Below are 20,194 nucleotides of genomic sequence, written 5' to 3' on the forward strand. Positions count from 1 at the left end.
ATATAACTGAATTATCTTTGGAAAAGCCTTTTTTAGTTACAGTTACACAATACAGCTGAAAACATGTTTATATAGAAGTGTATATCAGCTTTTATCTACTGAAGAGTATTTAGTACACATCCATTAACCAAAAACTGTCCCAAGAAGTGGTTGCAGCTCATCTTTGTGATCTGATATTTGGATGAAGAGGTCTTGCTCTGCTCAGACTGGGTCTAGTCCAGTTAAATTCCTATGGGTACCAGTGTTAAATCAGCACCAGCATCTATCAACATGTACATAAATGTGACTTTAATGTGGCTGCTGTATTTAATTGGTCTGAGTATCAGTTACTAAACTGGAAACAGACTGTATGTGACTTTGTGTGTTTGCCCCTTGCCCTCTACATACACAGTCCACATACTTGCCCTACTGTGTTATCTGAAGTCCAGCCAGAGGTCTGTCCAGCAGCCTAGTTTGTACCTATGATGTTTGTCAGCTCTAAACCTGAGCAGCTGTTAAGAGACATAGCTCCTCACTCAGCTCTCAGCAAAAGTGGAACACAGTGGTTGTTGAGCTGTTCCCTAATACCCCTATGATTCATACTTGTTCTGTTCGCTTTCCCAGAATGCAGCTCTGCATGCCTCACTGTGCTGAGGTCCTTGCCCTCGCCAACATTGTATCACTGGATTACTCATCCTTCCACTGGGGCAACGGATAAGTGTGTGTGTGTGTGTGTGTGTGTGTGTGTGTGTGTGTGTGTGTGTGTGTGTGTATTGGGTGGGGTGGGGGTGGGGGGTTGCTGCACTGTTGATTGCTCAAACAGCAAATGGCTTGTTTTTCAAGTGCTGCTGTAGAACGGGCAGTAGCAACACACAAGCTGTTTTTATAGAATCAAGAGTAGTTGTGCTTAGGATTTTAGTTTGTTGAACATTTTGGTGGTTAAAGTGTTGAGATTCCAGGTCGATTCCTTGTAAAGATGAAATAATAATTGACAAGACAACAATACCACAGATATCTCTGAAGATCTCTCCACAGTCGCAGGCTTTGTGCAACTGTTATGTCCAGCTTATGCTGGAATTGAACTCTGATTCCAGTTGAACTGGAACTAAAGCAACTAATTGTTGGGAGTTTAAAGCTTTATTGTTCTCACAGGTGCATACTTGGATCTTCTTAACACATTCCCCTCCCCAGTGTGTTTTTTGATTAGCAGCATTGCATGAAAGCTGTCGTGGTCAACAAATGGCCTCCCCTATGGAATTTACCAGCCACTATCTAATTAGGTTTTCTCACTCTGTTAAATGTTAGATACTTATCAACTGCACTGTTGATGACAGAAGTGCATCATCTCTCCGAAGTCTAGTAATGCAACTATTGGCTTTTAGTCATTTATTTGTGCAGTCTTTGTCCTAACACACAGCTGACCCTTTAGTCAACCTAGACCGGAGATGAGACAGAATTGTTAAGAGGAGGTGTTTACAATGTGATGCATGTTGGTGGCCTGAGGACATACTGTTGCTCTGCTTTAAACATCTGATGTTAGTGAATGGCACAGTGTTTTTGATGTTAATGGACTGTGTAATTGGCTTCTCTGTGGCCTCTCTGTGCATTTTAATAAAGGCTTAGCCTTCCAATACCTATATTAACATAAATGTGTGCACACACCAGGGAAATCACAGCAATATCATTTGTGGAAAAAAAGGAAAAAAGTATTTCTAACAAATGCAAAGACTCGGGAAAATTGTGTTTTTAATATCATGAGCAAACTAAGCTGCAAGTCCCTGTCTGCTTTGTAATTACAAAAATTCATCTTCTCTCAGATGTCCATGTGGGTCTTCAGATAATTGTGTTATCTTCTGTGCACTTTGTTTACTCATATACAAAGTTATGTTGGTGGGGTTTTCTTGTGGTTGTTGTGCATTGTTGTCAGGTTTGGTTGGTGGTCTGTATCCCTGCCAGCTGGAGAGGAAGCCAACACAGAGTGTCCTATCTTGTTTGCCACAGAGTGTGAATTGAAGAGTTAGCAAGCTATCTGGACAGAGAGGTGTGAAGAGAAACCCTGCCGACAGCAACAAACACCACACTTTTCAAAGTTCACAGAGCTGCAAAAAATGATGCATCCTGTAAACTAGTCTGTCAGGTTGACTGCGTAAAAAGTAGTGAACGCCAAGAATGAAAGGTTAAAAAAAAAAAACATGGAGGAGGATGCTATGAGGGCAGACAGTGAGGGAAAGGTCAGTGATCTGTATGCTTGGAGAAGGAGGACAGAGAGACAGCAAAGACTTTGGTTTCATACATGCTTTCTAAACAACCACAAACTCAAGTCTGTCTCGCTGCTGTGTGGACAGCTAGAACTCCCGAGATAAACAAATAAATCACATGTTTTTGTTACACACTGGGTAAGAACTTGGATTCATATTTACATCAGTATGTTCATTTGTCCCACTGATTGTCAAGTGTGTTTGTGTCTCTGTGTGTGCACCTCAATCATATCCTGACAAACATTGCATCAGTATTAAACCTCCCACCAACCCCCCTCCAACTTACACCCTGTTCCCACTTGTACTGACGTCAACATTATGGAGGACCAGTTCTCAAAAAATCTTTCTTCTTCAACAATGACAAAACGGTTCACGATCCACTCTTTGCTGTTGTGAGCTCACTTAACTACACACCTGGACAAGTAAAACTGTTGTTCATCTTGCACTGAATCATTTTACAACGAATATTATAATGTAGAGCAGCTGTAAACTACTTCTGGCACCAAGCCTGCCCCCCGTCAAAAGTAAATTATCTTTTCAACACATCCACCTACACTGAGGAAGGAAAAATCGACTCGAGTCCATTCTTTTCCTTCATACAGTGAAACCCTATACGGCTTGAAAGGCCTGTAGAGTCATGTTATCCAAGCCAATGTAAAATATCATCTGTGTATGGTTTTTACATGACACATCACCTCTCCTCTCTCTCTCTGTCTATCGCCTGTTGCAGACTACCTGGCAAAGCATGGCCGTCTCAGTGAGCTGGAGGCCAGAAGGAAGTTCTGGCAGATCCTGTCAGCAGTGGAGTATTGTCACAACCGCAACATCGTCCACAGGGACCTGAAAGCGGAGAATCTGCTGCTGGATGGCCACATGAACATCAAGATTGCAGGTACCATAAAGACAGAATCAAGATTAGTTCCGCAGTGGCGTACAGATTTCATTTTGGGGTGGAAACATTAAAGATAAAGGACAAAAAGAGGAACAGACCTAGAAGCAGAAATTTGAGACTAAGCTGGATGTCTGTAGTACAAGCTTCAAAGTGTGATTATTAAGCAACTGGCATTTAGAGCTAGCTAGCGAGAATGTCACCCTACTGCTGTGTCCCAGCAGAGTAGCAGAGGGGGAGGGTAGGAGTGAAGAGTTTGAATTTAATTGGAGGTGGAGAGCAGGTGATAAACTGGATTGGAGACGGAGTAGAAGATGAGAGGATAAATGAAGAATGATAAGGAGTGGTGCATAACAGGGTGGTAGGGCTTCAGCTCTGACAGTACTCTGAAAGAGGCTGAGAATTGTTTCAAGGTTTATTTAGGGCTTGTATTAAGATCCATCTACGATGAGCTGATCACATGAGGATGACTAAAAATATGATACCAGATACACTGAGTGTGAATATTAGCTCCAGAGAAAATGGCCTCAAGAGACGTAACATCAAGGACTTGAGAGAATGACACGTGGGCATCTCAGTGAGCACCACAGTTAACCTTACTATAAGTCATAGCCAGTGTTCACTATCTTATATTTGTAAATAAATTTAAAGGTAAAATCTAATCAGGCACAACCTAATTGATGGAGAACTGATTATTTCACCTTGCATCATTACTTGCATCATCTTGTGCACTGTTTCTCAGAAGGGTCTAAGATTATAACATGAAGATGTTATTACCCCAGCAGTAATTTTCACAAACATGTCTGACTCACAGCCGATTGTCCTCCTGGCAGATTAGATTTGAAGGAGGAAAACAATGAACAGAGCATTACCTGGCTTGTGATTAGAGAAAGTGTCTCTGGGGAGGACATCAGCAACAAGGTACATTGTGTACTTCTCCACCTTCTGCTTACTCACCACTGAAGAAGTGGCAACTTTGGTAAATGACGTGAATTTTAGATGAGGAAAACATGTCAGACTTGTACTGTAATATTTGTGTCAGTTTAGATGAGCCGTCCATTCAACCACAGAGAGGTAAAATGAGCTTTTCTTTTGGTGCTCGTGGTGTGCTGCTAATCTGCATCTAGAACTGCATCTAATAGTTATTTTCATTATGAATTAATCTTGTGATTATTTTAGACTCACAATGCAAATTGGATAGGGCTGCTGTGAACATGATTTATTGGGCTGAATAATTATTTTGGCAATATGGTGGGATTAACTCACCAGAGGGCCCCTGAGCTACATTTCACATTCTGTGAAATAGACAATGTATTTTGTGTGTACTACAGCAAGTGCAAAGGAATTTGGTGAAATACACTTATATAAAACTAAAGTGATTAACATTATGCTTCATACATTTGTTTAAATCTATTTATGGAACATCTGATCCTTTTATTGTTGCTTCTAAGTAGCGTGTATCAATGTGTTTATATTTGTTTTATATTATTATTTTGCATTATTATTGTGCTACAAGATTAGTAATAACCCAGATCTTTATCTTGGTGCATACAAAAAAAATCTGTTAATTTTTAAAATAGTCATTTTATTTCCTGTTTCTTAATCTTTTATAAACTAATTGTGTCAGTAGTACTATTATATATATAATGTTAAATACATGTTCAGACAGAGTACCTATGCCTGTGGGTTTTTTCTACAGGCCACTGATGCCTACCTGCTTTCTAAAGGCCACCTCTGGTCAGTCCGTATGAAGCTTAACCTGTGGTCAGTCAAAGAAAGGTCACTCATGGTGGCTGTAAAGGAGAGGGGGACAACAGCAGCGGGAATGCCCTTCATGTGTTCACTTCAAACAGCCACTTTAGGTTTGAGTTGACAAATTGAATGGGATGGAAGGAGCAGGAGAAGTAACACACAAGCGAGTGTGGTAGCAGCCTTTGTGGTTTAGCATTATGTTTGTCTGGATTATCAATTTACTTGATATGCAGGATTTTTGCAAAAAGGTAATGAGAAACCTTAATAAATCAAGTATTCAACCTTCCCACTGACTTCAAAATCTGTTCATTTCAAGGCCCATTTAGTAACAGTTCTGGTGCTTTTGATTACGTCAAGCAGTCTTACAAGAAGCCATGTTATGCATAATTTAGGGTAGATTTCTTTTATTCGTGGTCTTTGCTAAAATAGTTTTAGATGATTTACCATTCCAAAAAATGTCATTGTCAGTTTTCTTATAATGAGCCTACATGTTGTAGCTCTATCTGAAACGCTTTGTTTTACCTCCTGTGTTTTTAAGGCCCCCCTCACCCTGAGCTCAATCTGTTCTAATCGGCCAGCCTGCTAGTGCGCCGAGCAGCGGGGTGGTAAAAGTTCCCAGCAAACCTGCGCATATCAACTGACGATGTTCGTATGTAGGACTGTTGGGAGTCCAGAGAAAGTTTCTGGAAAGCTCGGGAAAGTGTCACAACAGAGCAGACGGAGACAAGAGATGTGTTGTGTGTGTCTTCTACATGCGTACAGCTCATATTTTAGAACTTTGGCATTTAATTTGGACACCAATAATCCTAACAGGGAAGTTGCAACATAATGTGACCTTTTTAAATCCCTGAACAACTTGTTTTTTGTTTTTTTTTTAATCTTATATACAGTGGCAAGAACTTCCATGGAAATTTCATGGTTCTCTGCATTACTTTGTCATAAAATGTGATCTGATCTTTGTCTAAGTCAAGAGTATTAACAAATTCAATGTGCCTAAACTAATAACATAAATAAAAATTATCTTATTAGTAAACAATCAATTAGTAAAACAATCAAAAAAACCATAAAAATCAAAATATTGATAGTGGAAAAAAGTGAACCATTGGAATAATTACAGCACAAAGAACACATTGACACTTCACAGCAGTATTGGCAAAATGTTTTGTGGACTGATAAAACTAAGATTGAACTATTTGGAAAAAACACAATACACTACATCTGGTGTAAAAGGGCACTGCATATCATCAGAAAAACATCCTCCCAATCGCAAAGTATGGTGGAGGAAACATCATGATTTGGACCTGCTTTGATGCATCAGGTCCTGGCCAGCTTGCAGTGATTGGGGGGAAGATGAATTCCCAAGTGTATCAAAAAATTGTTCAGGATAATGTGAGAATGTCTGTATGTCAGCTGAAACTCTGTAGACGTTGGGCAATGCTACAGGACAATGACCTAATGAACAAAATCCACCTTTTAGAGTGGCCAAGTCAGAGCCCAGACCTCAACAACCCAATAGAGATGCTACGGAACGACTTAGGAGAGCCAAACACATGAGACGTCCAAAGAATATGAGCTAAAGCAGTTCTGCGGGAAGAATGGGCTAGAAATCCTTCCGAACGATGAGCAGGTCTGCCAATGGGGGCCAATAATGTGTTATTACTTTAGGCACATTATATTTGTTAATTCTCTTGATTTAGATAAAGATCAGATCACATTTTATGATAAATGCTGAAAACCATAAAATTCCAAAAGCGGTACATACTTTTTCTTGCCACTGTATTTCTTTGAGTCATTAAATAAGCGTCATTGAAAAGGTACAATTTGGGTAAAAAACCTAATTGTTATTTCTGACCAGTGATCAGAGGTTAATGGCTAACACCTTATTCCACCTGAGCAAAGCTGTTGAATAATATAAATATGTTTATATCTGTTTTAAAAGACAAAGATTTCAGGTGATAACAAACGAGAGAGAAGGGCAGACACAAGAAGGCACAACAAAAGAAAATCTTCTGCCATAGCCGTATCAATTCTCATTTGTTGTTGTTACAAACAACACATTTTTGACAGTTGGATGCTATTTTCTTACTGCAGAATGATATCACTTATATTCCCATCCTAATCAAACATGCACAGATAGTTTAATGAGCTGTTAGCGAGAGTGTATTCCAGTGTGACATGTTTAGGCTAATTTTATGTTAATAGTGTTGTACGACACACACACACCCCGCCCATCCGTTTCAGCTGTAAGTGCTGTTAGTAGCCTGCAGCGTACTGGAGTGTTTGACGTCAACCAGTCTGCTCAGTATTCAGCTCCATGAAATGGGTCACAGCTTCTGACGGTAAACCAACTGCTCTGCTCTGCTCCGCTCTGCCTGCATCACGCATCTCACCTTCGCAGCAGCATCAGACAGTAAACATACTTGTAATAAATTCATGCTGCCTTAAGTTCCACTTTGTGTTAGCTACACCTACCACTACCTGCACTGCAGCAATTAAATGAATAAATACACTCACATATGCAGAGCCTGCATAGTTTGCACTGCACAGACATCAAAAGTCATTCCTACATGCGTTTCCCATTGAACTAGAATCTGCTTGTCCTTTTCTTATCTGTACAGTCAAAATACAGTCTGCAGTGTAGGTCTTCCTCATTGCTATTGTCCACATCAGTTTTTTTTTTCTTTCTCATTTTATGTATTTGAATGTGGATGTTAGAGGTGATAGAGAACAGCAGTGAAGCACACAAACTGGAATTGTTGTCATATTACATTTTATGTCTTCAAAAGGTCTCCAGATGCCTGCACACCCCGGAATATTAAGTTTAAAAAATGAGCTGACATTTAGATAATTATAAAGGGAAAATGTTTGCAGCTCCTTGAATGTGAGGTTCAGCTGCTTGTCTCTCTTTATACTTTTGTAAACTGTCTTATCTTTGAATTTTAGAGTTAGCAAAACAAGTAATATGGCGATACCCTGTGATCTAGGAAATGCAGCTCTATGCAAAGTTGTGTGCCTGTGCTTGTCAGTCTGAATGTGACATATTCCCTGTTCATTTTAGAGAATCATATTGCAGAGCAAGCAAAAAGGAATTTGTTCCACATTCATTCTGCCTTGCTCTCATGCTGCTTAGTGTGTGTGTGTGTGTGTGTGTGTGTGTGTGTGTGTGTGTGTGTGTGTGTGAACCCACATCACCTCCAGCCTCATTATGTAAGCCCTTTTTTTATCAGTGTTATTTATTGTTGTTTTGCAATACATTTTTTCTGTTTATATAACTGTTTCAAATTATGGAAAAAGGGTGGGGGTGGAGGGTTAAGTGATTCGGATTTTGTTTCTGTAGCTGTAACTTAGTATGGGATTATTATTTGTTAACTGTTCTATCAGGTATTCATGAATTGTCTTAAAACGTTCAAAGATGACTGCGTACTTGCACATGAGCTTCTGTTTACAATAATAAGAATCCATTTAAATGTTGTTTCAAATGTTGCAGATTTATTTCTGATGAAAGACTATAATTTATAATCACTATAAAAATAGTCACTGGTTAATTTCTGTTGATTCACAAATGGATTAATCATTTCAGCACTGGAAGTGAGCAGGCACTAGTATCAATTCTTGTAAAAACAAACAAGGAGAGGAGACAAAGGATCATTTACTGGTGAAGGTTTGAGAAGGAGGGAGGTTAGACGAAAGGGAGGGGGAATGATATGAACGAATAGAATAAAAGGGTTGGCTGAGTGATAGCAGGCATGCGTCTTGGCTCTGTGTGATTTGGCTGATATTACTGCAATCTTTAGTTAGATTTTAATGAAAGGCAGCCATGAAGTTCCCCGAGTTGTGTGTTTGTGTGTATTTGTGCAAGGGAAAAGTTGGGCTTCTTTGTCTGACTCGTCGGAAGAATAAAATCAAGACTTACAGGTATCCAGTCAGAGCACAGCATTGTTGACCTCATGTCAGTCTCCAGAGGGGGTTACCTCATACGAAGGTCCATTTCGTCAGTGTGCAAATATGTGTACAGTAGCAAGAAAAAGTATTTGATTTGATGGTTTTCTGCATAAAATGTGATCTGATCCTTATCTAAGTCTAGAGTATTAACAAATATAATGTGCCTAAAATGATAACGCATAAAAATTCAGATCTTCCATTTATTGATAAAAACCTCATAGTGATAGTGGGAAAAGTATGTGAACCCTTGGAATTAATTACTGGTTGACCCCACCCTCCATTGGTAGCAATAACCTCAACCAGGTTCTTCCTGTAGCTGTAGCTACATGAAGCCATTCTGTTGTGTGTTTTGGGTCATTGTCCAGTAGCATCACATAACTTCTACAGAGTTTTAGCTGACGTACAGTCTCACATTATCCTGAAGATTTTTTTGATACACTTGAGAATTACAAATGGGATGATGTTTTCATGATGTAGAAAATTATTGCAGAAACCTATGAAATTTCAAAAGGTTCACATACTTTTTCTTGCCACTGTAAATGTGACATTACCTGCATAGAGACGCATACAAAATGTCATAAGACATTACCCAGCTTTGGCTCTGGACATTTTGTTTGTGTACTTCACACACCACTTCAGTACATGAATCACCGCAGCTTTACTGTACTTGTTCACCATGTTCCTAAACTGTTCCTGTTTTACAGTCACAAGACTTCATTTTTTGTTGTTTAACAAACCTCTTTTTGAATGTTTCTTTCAAGCCACCCATCACCTACTTGTGTTTTATCATTTGTAGATTTTGGATTTGGGAACTTCTTCCAGCCTGGGGAACCTCTGGCCACATGGTGCGGCAGCCCGCCTTATGCTGCTCCAGAAGTTTTTGAGGGACAACAGTATGAGGGCCCACAGCTGGACATCTGGGTAAGATGACTTATTGCATAAAGAAAACAGCTGTACCACATTCTATTTAGTAAAGTGTTACATACAGTGATGCATTATATTTCAGATAACATAAGTACATTCTGGATTACTGAACTGCATAGTTTATTCTCCGCTGTTCTTAGTCACCTACCATATTACTATATTTGTGTAAAGAACCTTCCATTTGTATGTACATCATGCAAGTTTGCAAATGCAAACAATAAGCTTAGATTTATTTATTTATTTCCTCATGTCTGATTGATTGACTGATTGTTTCTAGCTCCTGTTCTCTGTGTGTGTGCATCATTTCATGTTTCCAGAGTATGGGGGTGGTGCTGTACGTGCTGGTGTGTGGTGCTTTGCCCTTTGACGGGCCCACTCTGCCTGTGCTCCGACAGAGAGTCCTAGAGGGAAGATTTCGCATCCCCTACTTCATGACTGAAGGTAATAGTGGCTCATTCTCTCTGAGATATTGGACACAAAATAAGATGGGAGACTGGGCCAAATGTCACCCCTCATAATAGCTCAGGTTCCTGTAAATTTACACCCATGCAGCTTATTTTTGAGATACCTTCGAGTCTTTTTTACATGGTATGCATTCAAATGGAGACAAAAATTCCTTTGAGGGACACTGTCGCTCTGACAAATAAATCCCACTTTCCTATCTAAGTCACCTTATTGTTTAAAGTTTGTTGGCAGACTCTATTGTGACTGCAACCAGACAACAGAGTCATTGACAATCATTCAATCATTTGACGGGGATGCAGCAGGAGACACTCATTGTCCTCTGTAACATTTGTCAGCATGTATGTACATGCATGCAGGCTGCAGAGTGAGTCAGACTGGCTAACTGTTTTTGAGCAGCCCTGCTCTTAGCGAATGTGCTAGCTAACCAGCAGCAGATTAAGTCCAGAGCTGGAGCTGTTTATGTAACCTGGTGAAGCGCCAGTGAAACCTTCCAGCAGCTTGCATGTCTGTCTCTCTGAAGAGACCTTGTCTATCTGTAAGTCTATCTGACTCATGCTCACTATCTGTGAGACATATCCCTGTCCACCTGCAGCTTTTCCTGTTTCTCTTGTTTTGCTTCGTCGTATCCCATCTCATTCCATTTTCTCCACAGGGGGTGTGGTGAGAGTCAATTTCTTTTTTTTCTTTTTTTATTTTCCTTTTTTTTTCTGTTAAGAACCCTTAGCAATTAAAATGTAAGGGGAAGGTAGGAGTGTAATGTCAGCTCTGTGACCAGACTGAGACTCAAACCCGCCTCCCCACCCCCAGTCCAGCCCTGTTCCCTGAAGATAGAGAACAGAGTGTGCTGATTTCTTCATCCAGAAACAGTCCATCTCATCTCCTCTCGTTCCTCTCACCGGCCAGCGCTGTGGTACACCACACAGCCTAGCACCACACAATAAACTCTCACTAGAACATCTCAGCACTGTTGTGACTGTTGTGGTCTACTCCCAACTTACTGATAGCTACAGTAGATTTTGTATTATGTCTCCCCTGATGTTGCATATTGCATTGGCCTGGTAGACCAGAAGAGCATAGTATCAGCCATGTTATCAAACCAACATACAACCAACCTGACTTTGCATCTTTTATCTGTGTATGTTCAACCTTACATACGTGATTCTTCCATCTAAAACTAATTGCAAAGCATAAAATTTATTAAATGGTATAAATCTTTTTTTAAATCCCATTACAAGGTTTATCAAACCAAAATATTCAGTGAACAATGGTAAAAGCACTACATCCTGAATTATATTAAATAAATAAATGATGTTTGATAGGTGATTGTGTTGCATTTCATTCTAAATCTCTGTAAAGTCATGTTCACAGTCATGCATGATGGTTAGATTATTTATACTGGTAAAAATATGTTAGTTTTAAGCTCGGTGTCCTCAATACCTGCTCTCTGCTCTTCAGCTTCTTGCAACACAGTGCTGTTCTCCTTCACTGGGGGGGACTTAGTGAAACTCTACACCACTGGGAGATTGCAAGTGTTAACTGGCATGGTTCTGTGGTTAAGTCATGGTGGTGTAATGTATTGGCTCAGAACAGTGTGTCAGTCAGCCGCTCCGCCAGCGAGCTACACTGTCGGCCTCTTTACATATTCCAGCCTTCCCTGGTGGTTAGTAGTTTTTAAAAAATGTGCTTAGCTTCAACTGTTGCTATAAACACGGCTGGAGCAACTGGCAGAAACTGAGTAACTTCTGGGTCAAACAAATAGTTTTGTGTAACTAGCAGCTGCATAAAATTGTTAAGCTGCCACAATACTGGGTAAAAGTGCACTAAAGAGCACAGTGTTTATGCACATAATGGGGGGAAAAAGAGTTGGCTGAACCTCCAGGCACGAGGTAAAAAAAAAAATGATGTAAGCAGACGTTATATCAGCAGGGCAGCTGGGAAGAATGTACAGCCACGTCCTTGAGCTGTCTGTTATGAACCATTGAGGTCTTTTTCCAAACTGTGTGACACGAGACAGTATATCTGTGGACACAAGTAGTAGTGTAATGAAGGAAGGTGACCTGCAGAAGGTTGTGTGTAGAAAATTGATTTCAACTCTTTGTGGACTTGCTAAACAGGAAGAATATTTACCATAAATGACAAATCTGTAAAGTGTGTTTCATATCTGAGATGTTTATGTGCTCTTCAAATAAGAATCATTCAGTTAAAAAAATGTATTCCGATAAAGGAATCATCAAAGATCAAGGCAATAGTGACGAACTGCAGAGTCTTTTAAAAACACACCTGTTTTGCTTTAAGACTATAGCAGCAGGGTATATGGGTAGGGATGCCGTGTGGCAGCCAGGAATTCAGCGCAGGCAGTAGGGGTGCAAGCAGGTCAAAGCATCACAGCCAGGGGAGCTGTAATCTTGTTAAGAACCCAGCTGTGTCTGACGTCAAACTCATCTAGCCACTAACTAGAGGTGAGGAGTGCTCATTAGGAGGGAAGGAAAGTAAAAAAACGGTGTAGTCATGCTGTTCAGATGTGATGGCAGAAGAAACTAAGAAAAGGATTTAGCAGATTTAAGCTCTTGAGTGTTAATTCTGCCCCAATTCATTTGGGATACTTTGAGGACATAACACTGCAAGGCTTAGTTTGCTTCATTAGAGCTTATACAAGAAATGCTTAGTGTGCTAAAACATCATCTTGTTTTTTTAAAAGTATATATAAAAACCTTGTCACACCTATGGTTGTTCTTTCCATCCCTTACAGACTGTGAGCACCTGATCCGCAGGATGTTGGTCCTGGACCCATCAAAGCGTCTGTCTCTGGCCCAGATCAAGGAGCACAAGTGGATGACTCTTGATGTTCCAGTGCAGAGGCCTGTCCTGTATCAGCAGCCTCTGTCTGCTGAAGGTGACGCTGGCGTGGGAGAGTACAGCGAACAGGTCCTTCGTCTGATGCACAGCCTTGGCATCGACCAACACAAGACTATAGAGGTGAGGACTGATGTGGAGAAAGAGGTTAGCTTTATCTATGCAAGAGGGACGTGAAGGGGTGAGATTTAAAGGTGATGAAATAAAACTTGTAAATTACGAAATTATACTGCAAATCTCATGGTCATATGTAAATATACATATTTGTCCTGACTGGAAAATGAAAGCAACGTATATGAATTCACTAATTGAACACATGTTGACCTTTAGTCCATACTTAACTGTGTAAAGGTCGATGGAGGACCAGGATTGGCTACACCTGGTCTAAAGCCTTTTCAAGCTCTCTATCAGTGTAATGAAGATGCTGCAGTGTACGTGCACTATATTCTATGTGCTGCCTTTTCTTTCAGTACATTCCACGTATTGTATTCTTATCTACAGTATACTCTGTTCACCAGCTGCTGCAATAACCCAATTTCACTCAGGGATAATTAAAGAATTATCTCAGCTTATCTTAAGTGCTGTCACAATTAAGTCATTCAAGAAAGGAAAGTAATAACGTCAATTACAGATGCCACCATTTATGTTGTCTGTCATCCTCTAGTCTCTGCAGAACAAAAGCTACAACCACTTTGCTGCTATCTACTACCTGCTGGTGGAACGGCTCAAGGCACATCGGTGCAGCTTCCCTGTCGAACAGAGGCTTGACGCCCGGCAGCGACGACCCAGCACCATCGCTGAACAGACTGTCGTTAAGGTGACCACAGGGTTTAAGGTCCACGAGGGGGTTCTGAACAACGTGCACAAAGATTATCCTTTGTGTGTCTTTGATCAAAGCTTCGTTATTCACACCTGCACCCAGAGACAAACAAATGAGCAGATACACTCATTTATTTATCCAGCCAGGTCTTCACTAGCTCTCTTGCAGTCTTATTCACCCAGCCTCGATCTTAATGTGTCTCCCTCACTTACATTATTCATTATATCCTTTTCTTTGCCCATCGTCTTTTCTGACACTGGACAATAGCTCTTTCATTTCCCTTAAAATGTACGATCTGGCTGCAGATGTTGTAATTGAAGTATTCTCAAGGATGTTGCCAAGTATTACCTGTAAATTGGAGAAGGGTTTTTGATGTGATATCAAAAAATCTTACTGTCTGCTTTTTTCTCCCACCATGCAGTCAACCAGTGGTTCAGCCCAGGTGGGTTTGCTACCCCAGGGCGTTCGTCTGCTGCGCTCTCCAGCTGTGCCCCAAGCCTCCTCTGAGGCTTTCACCTTCCCTCAGACAGCATGTGCCCTGGAGCAGAATTTTATGGTGGAGGATGTCAGCACACCCAAAGTAGGTCCAATACAAGTAAAGACAGGCTAAGGCTTCAAGGACAAGGAAGTCTTTCTGTTTGTGTGTTCTCTGTGTTTGCCTGTTCGTCCTCTCTCCTCACATGACAGCTCACTCACATACGACATTTTGCTTTTTCAAGATTCCAAAAACTGCAGGATGTAGTTATTACGGTCATTCTAAGCTTGCACAAGTATGTCCTGAAAAATTATCCCGATAAGCTTGACAGTGATTTGCTTTGATAAGCATCAGTAGTGTGTTTGTGTGTGCATGCAGTTGAGGTTTCAAGCATCAGCACTTGTCAACCTGCCAGAGTGCAGCTAACTTGTTCTTTTATATAACCAATCAGCATTCCCATCAGACAGGACAGCTGCCTGTCCTGCATGGCTCATAGACACACACAGACACAGTGCTCTCCTCTTTCTCTGTTTATCTGTGCCAACAACCAACCTTTTCCTCCAGGCCTGTTGTTGAGCTGACCAACTATTACAGAACCCAGACACCATTGGCGTAAAACACACACACACCTAGTCACAAACACATACACATGCATGCTGTATCATTCTTCAAGATTTCTTTTCCACCCCCCCCTCGCCTGACTCCAATATAGAGTGATGTGTACGCACTTATTCTGTGCGTGCGTGCATGTGTATAGCAAGCAGAGCAGAGAGAGAGAGAGGCAGCATGTGCGTTATCTGCGTGAATGGAGCCTGGTTATGTAAGCGATCCTGTGATGATGATGTGACCTAATGCAGAGCTGAGTGAACACACATGGACAGGAAGCTGCAGCGCTGCTCCAGCGATCTTGCTGCTTTGACTTCCTACCAATCAGCCAACAGCTCATCTTTTCAATTTTAGCCCTTGGCTTTCTCTTTCCTCCCCCTGTTCTTTTTTGCCTTTTTCAACTTCCATTCAACTTCTTCTCTCTGTTCTTTTCTTTGCTTTAATGTCTCTCTTGCCTTATTACCCCCACCCTTTTTCACGTTCTGTTTCTCAATATCAGTTCCCCTGTGTGTGTGTGTGTGTGTGTGTGTGTGTGTGTGTGTGTGTGTGTGTGTGTGTGTGTGTGTGTGTGTGTGTGTGTGTGTGTGTGTGTGTGTGTGTGTGTGTGTGTGTGCGCGCGCTGGTTGAGTAACAGCATTCCTATCCCAGCACACTACACAAAGCAGATGGGAAATTGGTCAAAGTTTCTAGACCAGCACCGGGCTTTCTGGTAACTGTAGCAACTCATGCAGATGATCTTTGGGTGTGTGTGTGGGTGTCTGTGTGTGTGTGTGTCTGTGAGAGAGAGAGAGAGAAAGCGAAAGAGAGAGATTTTATGTCTGTGTGTGTCAGTCACACAGTACTTTCAGTCAAAGCTTTCACTTCCTGGCCGAGCATTCCTTTATCCCCACCCTCCACCTCCACGCCAACACACACAGGCCTGCACGCTGTATGTACACACACACTCCCAGTATGAGACCAACTGTGATGAGTGGAGGAAAAATAGGAAGGAGACTAACTAATGAGCCCTCATTTAAGCATGGTGGTCGACCACTTGTATCCAAGTGGTCTAGTATAAATGATGGATTTGTGTGTGTTGTGCCTGATTTTACCAACAAATCTTTTGATCATCTAAATGTGAATGTGTCTGCATTTTTTAGTGTGTACTTGTTGTCTTTCTGACTAAGTCAATATTGAATGCAAGGTCACCGTTCTCCCCTTCTGTCTCTTCTATCTCTCCCTCCATCTAGGTGAATGGCTGCCTGCTGGACCCCCTCCCTCCTCCCACTGTCCTCCGTAAGTCTTCCACTTCAACGCCTAGCAACATGATGGAGACGTCGATTGATGAGGGCATTGAGACTGAGGAGCCCGACACAGAGGACGATCCGCCACACCTGCTCTCAGCCTTTCAGACGTCACGGTTCGGCCAACGGCGACACACCTTGTCTGAGGTCACTAACCAGCCAGGCCCTTCAAACCAAGGTATGGCTTCACCTGATCAAACACACGCTGTCTATCACACACATGAAAAACTGAGTTTGTCTTGATCACGTCTGAGTTTAATTAAAAAATGTGTCCCGCAGGTAAACTGTTCACTCTAGGCCACAACCCTTCCATGGGTAGCGTGGACTCGGATATTGGCCATGATATGGGCTCAATGCACAGTGACCTTGGTCTGCTGGAGGATGCCCCCTCTCTCAGCGAAGTGGTACCCGCCAACAGTTCTCCCCCTGGCATCACCCCTACGCCTTTCTTGAGTGCTCGGCCTGCCAACCCTGCAATGGCTGCCCTAACTTCCCAACACAGGGAGACACACAACCGCTCACCCATCAGCTTCAGAGAAGGACGCCGTGCCTCTGACACCTCCCTCACCCAAGGTCAGAACTACCAATGTTAACTTGTCCTTTCTTTTCTTTATATCCAGTCATTCTTCACTTTATGCCCTCGCCACTAAATTCAGGTTCCTCAATAAAGGCATTTAAATGTCTTAAGTAATTTACTTTCTTGCCTAAATGTTTGTGAAAATGTTAAAAATTCCAAGAAAAAATAGAATTAAACTTGAGCTGAATTGTCCAATTGTTTCAATTAATAATTTTAATGAATTAAAGTCTTAAATTGATGCAGAACTGTTAGAAAGCTCAATGCAATGCAGTCACAAGACAATTCTTATTACTATGTCTATTGCTATATTACCTACACAGCTGAATGGTGAGGTTCAGACAACTTCTTGAGACTTTTAGTGAGACATTTAGTGGCATATAGAAAATCACTGTCTAAAGTCACTGATAAGTTATATTTAAGTGTCAACTAAATGTCAGGCTCAATATCTCTCCTTAAGCTCAGTCACTACAAGCTGCAGAAAACTTGATGTATAAAGTGTCATAGTGCATCTGTCTGAGGCTCTAGGATCCACACAGCACTACAGCACCAGTCAAGAGTAAGAGCCCCGAGTCTCATGACAGATGCAACGCCCGTGCTGCAGCTGCTCCCTCACACCCTTTTACATAAGCACACACTATACACACGCATACAGTGTGCGTGTGTGTCTAAATATATGTACATATATGTACTCCTTTCCAGATACAAGGTGCCTCATTCCCACCCTCTCATTTGTTCCCCTCCTCTCTTTCACACACTTTTTTCCCATCCCTTCCTCCTCTCCCTTCCTTCTCTCATCCTCTCCCATCCCTCTAATGACTACAATGGTGATGATTCACATTATGAATCACAGATGGATATTTGAAGGTTTCAGCCCACATATCTCTCTTTCTTCCCCCTTTTCTCTCTCTCTCTCTCTCTCTCTCTCTCTCTCTCTCTCTCTCTCTCTCTCTCTCTCTCTCTCTCTCTCTCTCTCTCTCTTTTTCACTTTTGCTTCACCCTCTGTACTGCTCATTTTCTCCCTTGCTTTTCATTCTCTTTTCAAAGTTTCAGTCTGTGGCAGGCAGGATTTGTCTCTACTCTACATCAGAGAGAAAGGGAAGCCAAAATATAAGAGGGAAATGTTAAACAACCTCTACCACTCCCTTCATTTTTTTTCTTTACAGCTACCTTATTCTGTGTCTGCTGGTTTTAAGTCACCTGCGCTTTAACCAAGTAGAAACTATAATTACAGCTTAAAAATGTGCATTGCTTCCCTGCACTGTGCACTCCCAGTTGACATTTGTGCATGTTTATTTATTTATTTTTCATAATCCTCTTTGGAGAGTGTTGATGCGGTGGATTCTTTTGCGTCAGACTGCTGACTCTGGTTTTAAATAACTCCCACCATCACAGTGAGTCAGGTCCTATCATTCACAGCTACAGCTCGTCACCACTGGATGGGTCTTATCTACTTGCTGTTGCACATACATATATACACACACAAACACACACACACACACACACACATACTGTCATGTGCATACACAAACACACACCCACAGTGGCTCATGACGTACATCCAGTCACATTGTCAGTAGGGGCAATGAAAAGTGCTAAATTGGTCAACCAGTTTGATGACGTAAGTGAAGATTAAACCAGACTCTCTGTAAAGATGGAGCTGTCAATCCCTCTTATTATCTTATTAAGCGAAAGTGATTCTACTGACATGAGTAAATCAGTACTGACTCTTCTTTGTGGGTTTGGTTTGTGCTCTCAGGTCTGGTTGCATTTCGACAGCACCTCCAGAATTTGGCGAGGACTAAAGGCATCCTGGAGCTGAACAAAGTCCAGATGCTAGTGGAGCAGATGGGCTCTGGAGAAGGGGCCACCATAAGCCCCCTGGGACCACAGCACCACTTGCACAACCTCCTGGAAGTTAGTTATGCTGCCTAATCACACAAACACACACACACATATCCTTCACTGAAACCTATTCAAGATCTGCCTCTTCCCAAACACTTTCTGAGCCTCAGTCTCATTGCAGTCTGCACCCCATGTTGTCTAGAAAAAAATGAAACAACAGACACCCAGGCTGTTGTGTAACCCCAGGAGAGGCAGCCAACTGTGGCTTGTTTACCGTCTCCCGTCCCTCTGGGGCCTGGAGCCTAGGCCAAAGTGAATGAAACCATTGTTGAAGTCAGTCAGACTTACCCATAGTAGTGCCAGTCACTACTATGGGTAAGTAGGCCCAAGCTTCAATCACAGACAAAGATGGGCATAGACACACTGCAATGGGGAACCATTTGAGGAGAAATCCGTAGACTTTCCTGTTTAGAAAAAAAAAATCTCTAAACCAATTATAGAGGCCGACAAGATCTAGTTGTTTACCTTTTGTCCATCTCTTGTAATGCAATAACACAGCTCTTTGTTGGTTATGATGCACGGCCCCCATCATCCATTTAATTTGCTTTCATTTCATTTAACTAATGCGTAATCCCTGTGGCACATGCCATTTAGAGGGACGACATCTGGCCGATCAGTCACCACACAGGCATTTGGGCAGGACACAGCGTGGATAATGCAGTTAGAGCACCCAGGCCCTGACACAGCTTTATTAACTGACAGGAGAGGGGATCTTATACATATGTGCCCTTGAGCATGTGTGTACAAGTGCATGGGCATAAACATCCCTTGATGTAATGCTTTATATGTTTGATTAAAGGGTGAGGCATCCAAGCAGCAGGAGGGCCTAGCTTTATACCAAGGTGGGCCACAGCCACCTCTCCTATCCCGCAGACAGAGTTTGGAGACACAATACCTCACTCATAGGCTACAGGTACAGTTTACCAGCACCTGCACTCATCTCTTTATCACTATATTCAGTGATCCTCTGGTTCATACTGGCCAAATGGCTGCTTTGCATAACATTCAGTAATGTTATTTGGACTTTTAAGGATTATCAGCTCTGCCATGATGCAGAAATAATGAAACATTTTGTTGCTGGTTATCATAATTATCCTGAACACAGTCATCAGTTTCAGTCTCTCTTCTGCCTAGAAGGCCAACGTCTTGGCTAACAGTCCTGCTAGTTGCCAACTTTTCTGTAAGGAGACTCCTCGAAGTTTAGAGCAACAGCTGCAGGAACACAGGTAAATTATACTGAAAATGTCTGCATTTTACTTTTTATAATTTTTTCCATTTTATAAAATATTTTCAGTGTTTTGCTCGTGTGTTCATTTTTGCTTTATTTGCCTTCCATTGGAGGAAGATTGCAACTAAAAAAAAGCTTTTTGCCATATTTTTTTTACATCATTCATTCAGCTTGTCTGAAGTGTCTAGTCACATCAGGTCTATGTTCACAGATGCAAAAATGAAGCATACAAAAGAAAGAA

General features: G+C 41.6%; 1 protein-coding gene across 2 annotated transcripts in view; it reads left to right on the forward strand.

Annotated features, from left to right (window-relative positions):
• The window catches only part of sik2b (salt-inducible kinase 2b), a 38,254-nt gene that overhangs the window by 13,097 nt on the left and 4,963 nt on the right, over positions 1-20,194 (forward strand). The window contains exons 4-14 of one of the 2 annotated variants that reach the window (XM_026368034.1): positions 2,968-3,129; positions 9,617-9,741; positions 10,062-10,185; positions 12,959-13,185; positions 13,727-13,879; positions 14,304-14,462; positions 16,193-16,424; positions 16,526-16,819; positions 18,580-18,737; positions 19,525-19,638; positions 19,860-19,951. In XM_026368034.1, the coding sequence (XP_026223819.1) occupies positions 2,968-3,129; positions 9,617-9,741; positions 10,062-10,185; positions 12,959-13,185; positions 13,727-13,879; positions 14,304-14,462; positions 16,193-16,424; positions 16,526-16,819; positions 18,580-18,737; positions 19,525-19,638; positions 19,860-19,951 (1,840 nt within the window). The remainder of the gene's footprint in view (positions 1-2,967; positions 3,130-9,616; positions 9,742-10,061; positions 10,186-12,958; positions 13,186-13,726; positions 13,880-14,303; positions 14,463-16,192; positions 16,425-16,525; positions 16,820-18,579; positions 18,738-19,524; positions 19,639-19,859; positions 19,952-20,194) is intronic. The other variant, XM_026368044.1, reaches the window with a different exon arrangement.

The sequence above is a fragment of the Anabas testudineus genome, chromosome 13 (genome assembly GCF_900324465.2).
Source record: "Anabas testudineus chromosome 13, fAnaTes1.2, whole genome shotgun sequence".
NCBI lineage: Eukaryota > Metazoa > Chordata > Actinopteri > Anabantiformes > Anabantidae > Anabas > Anabas testudineus.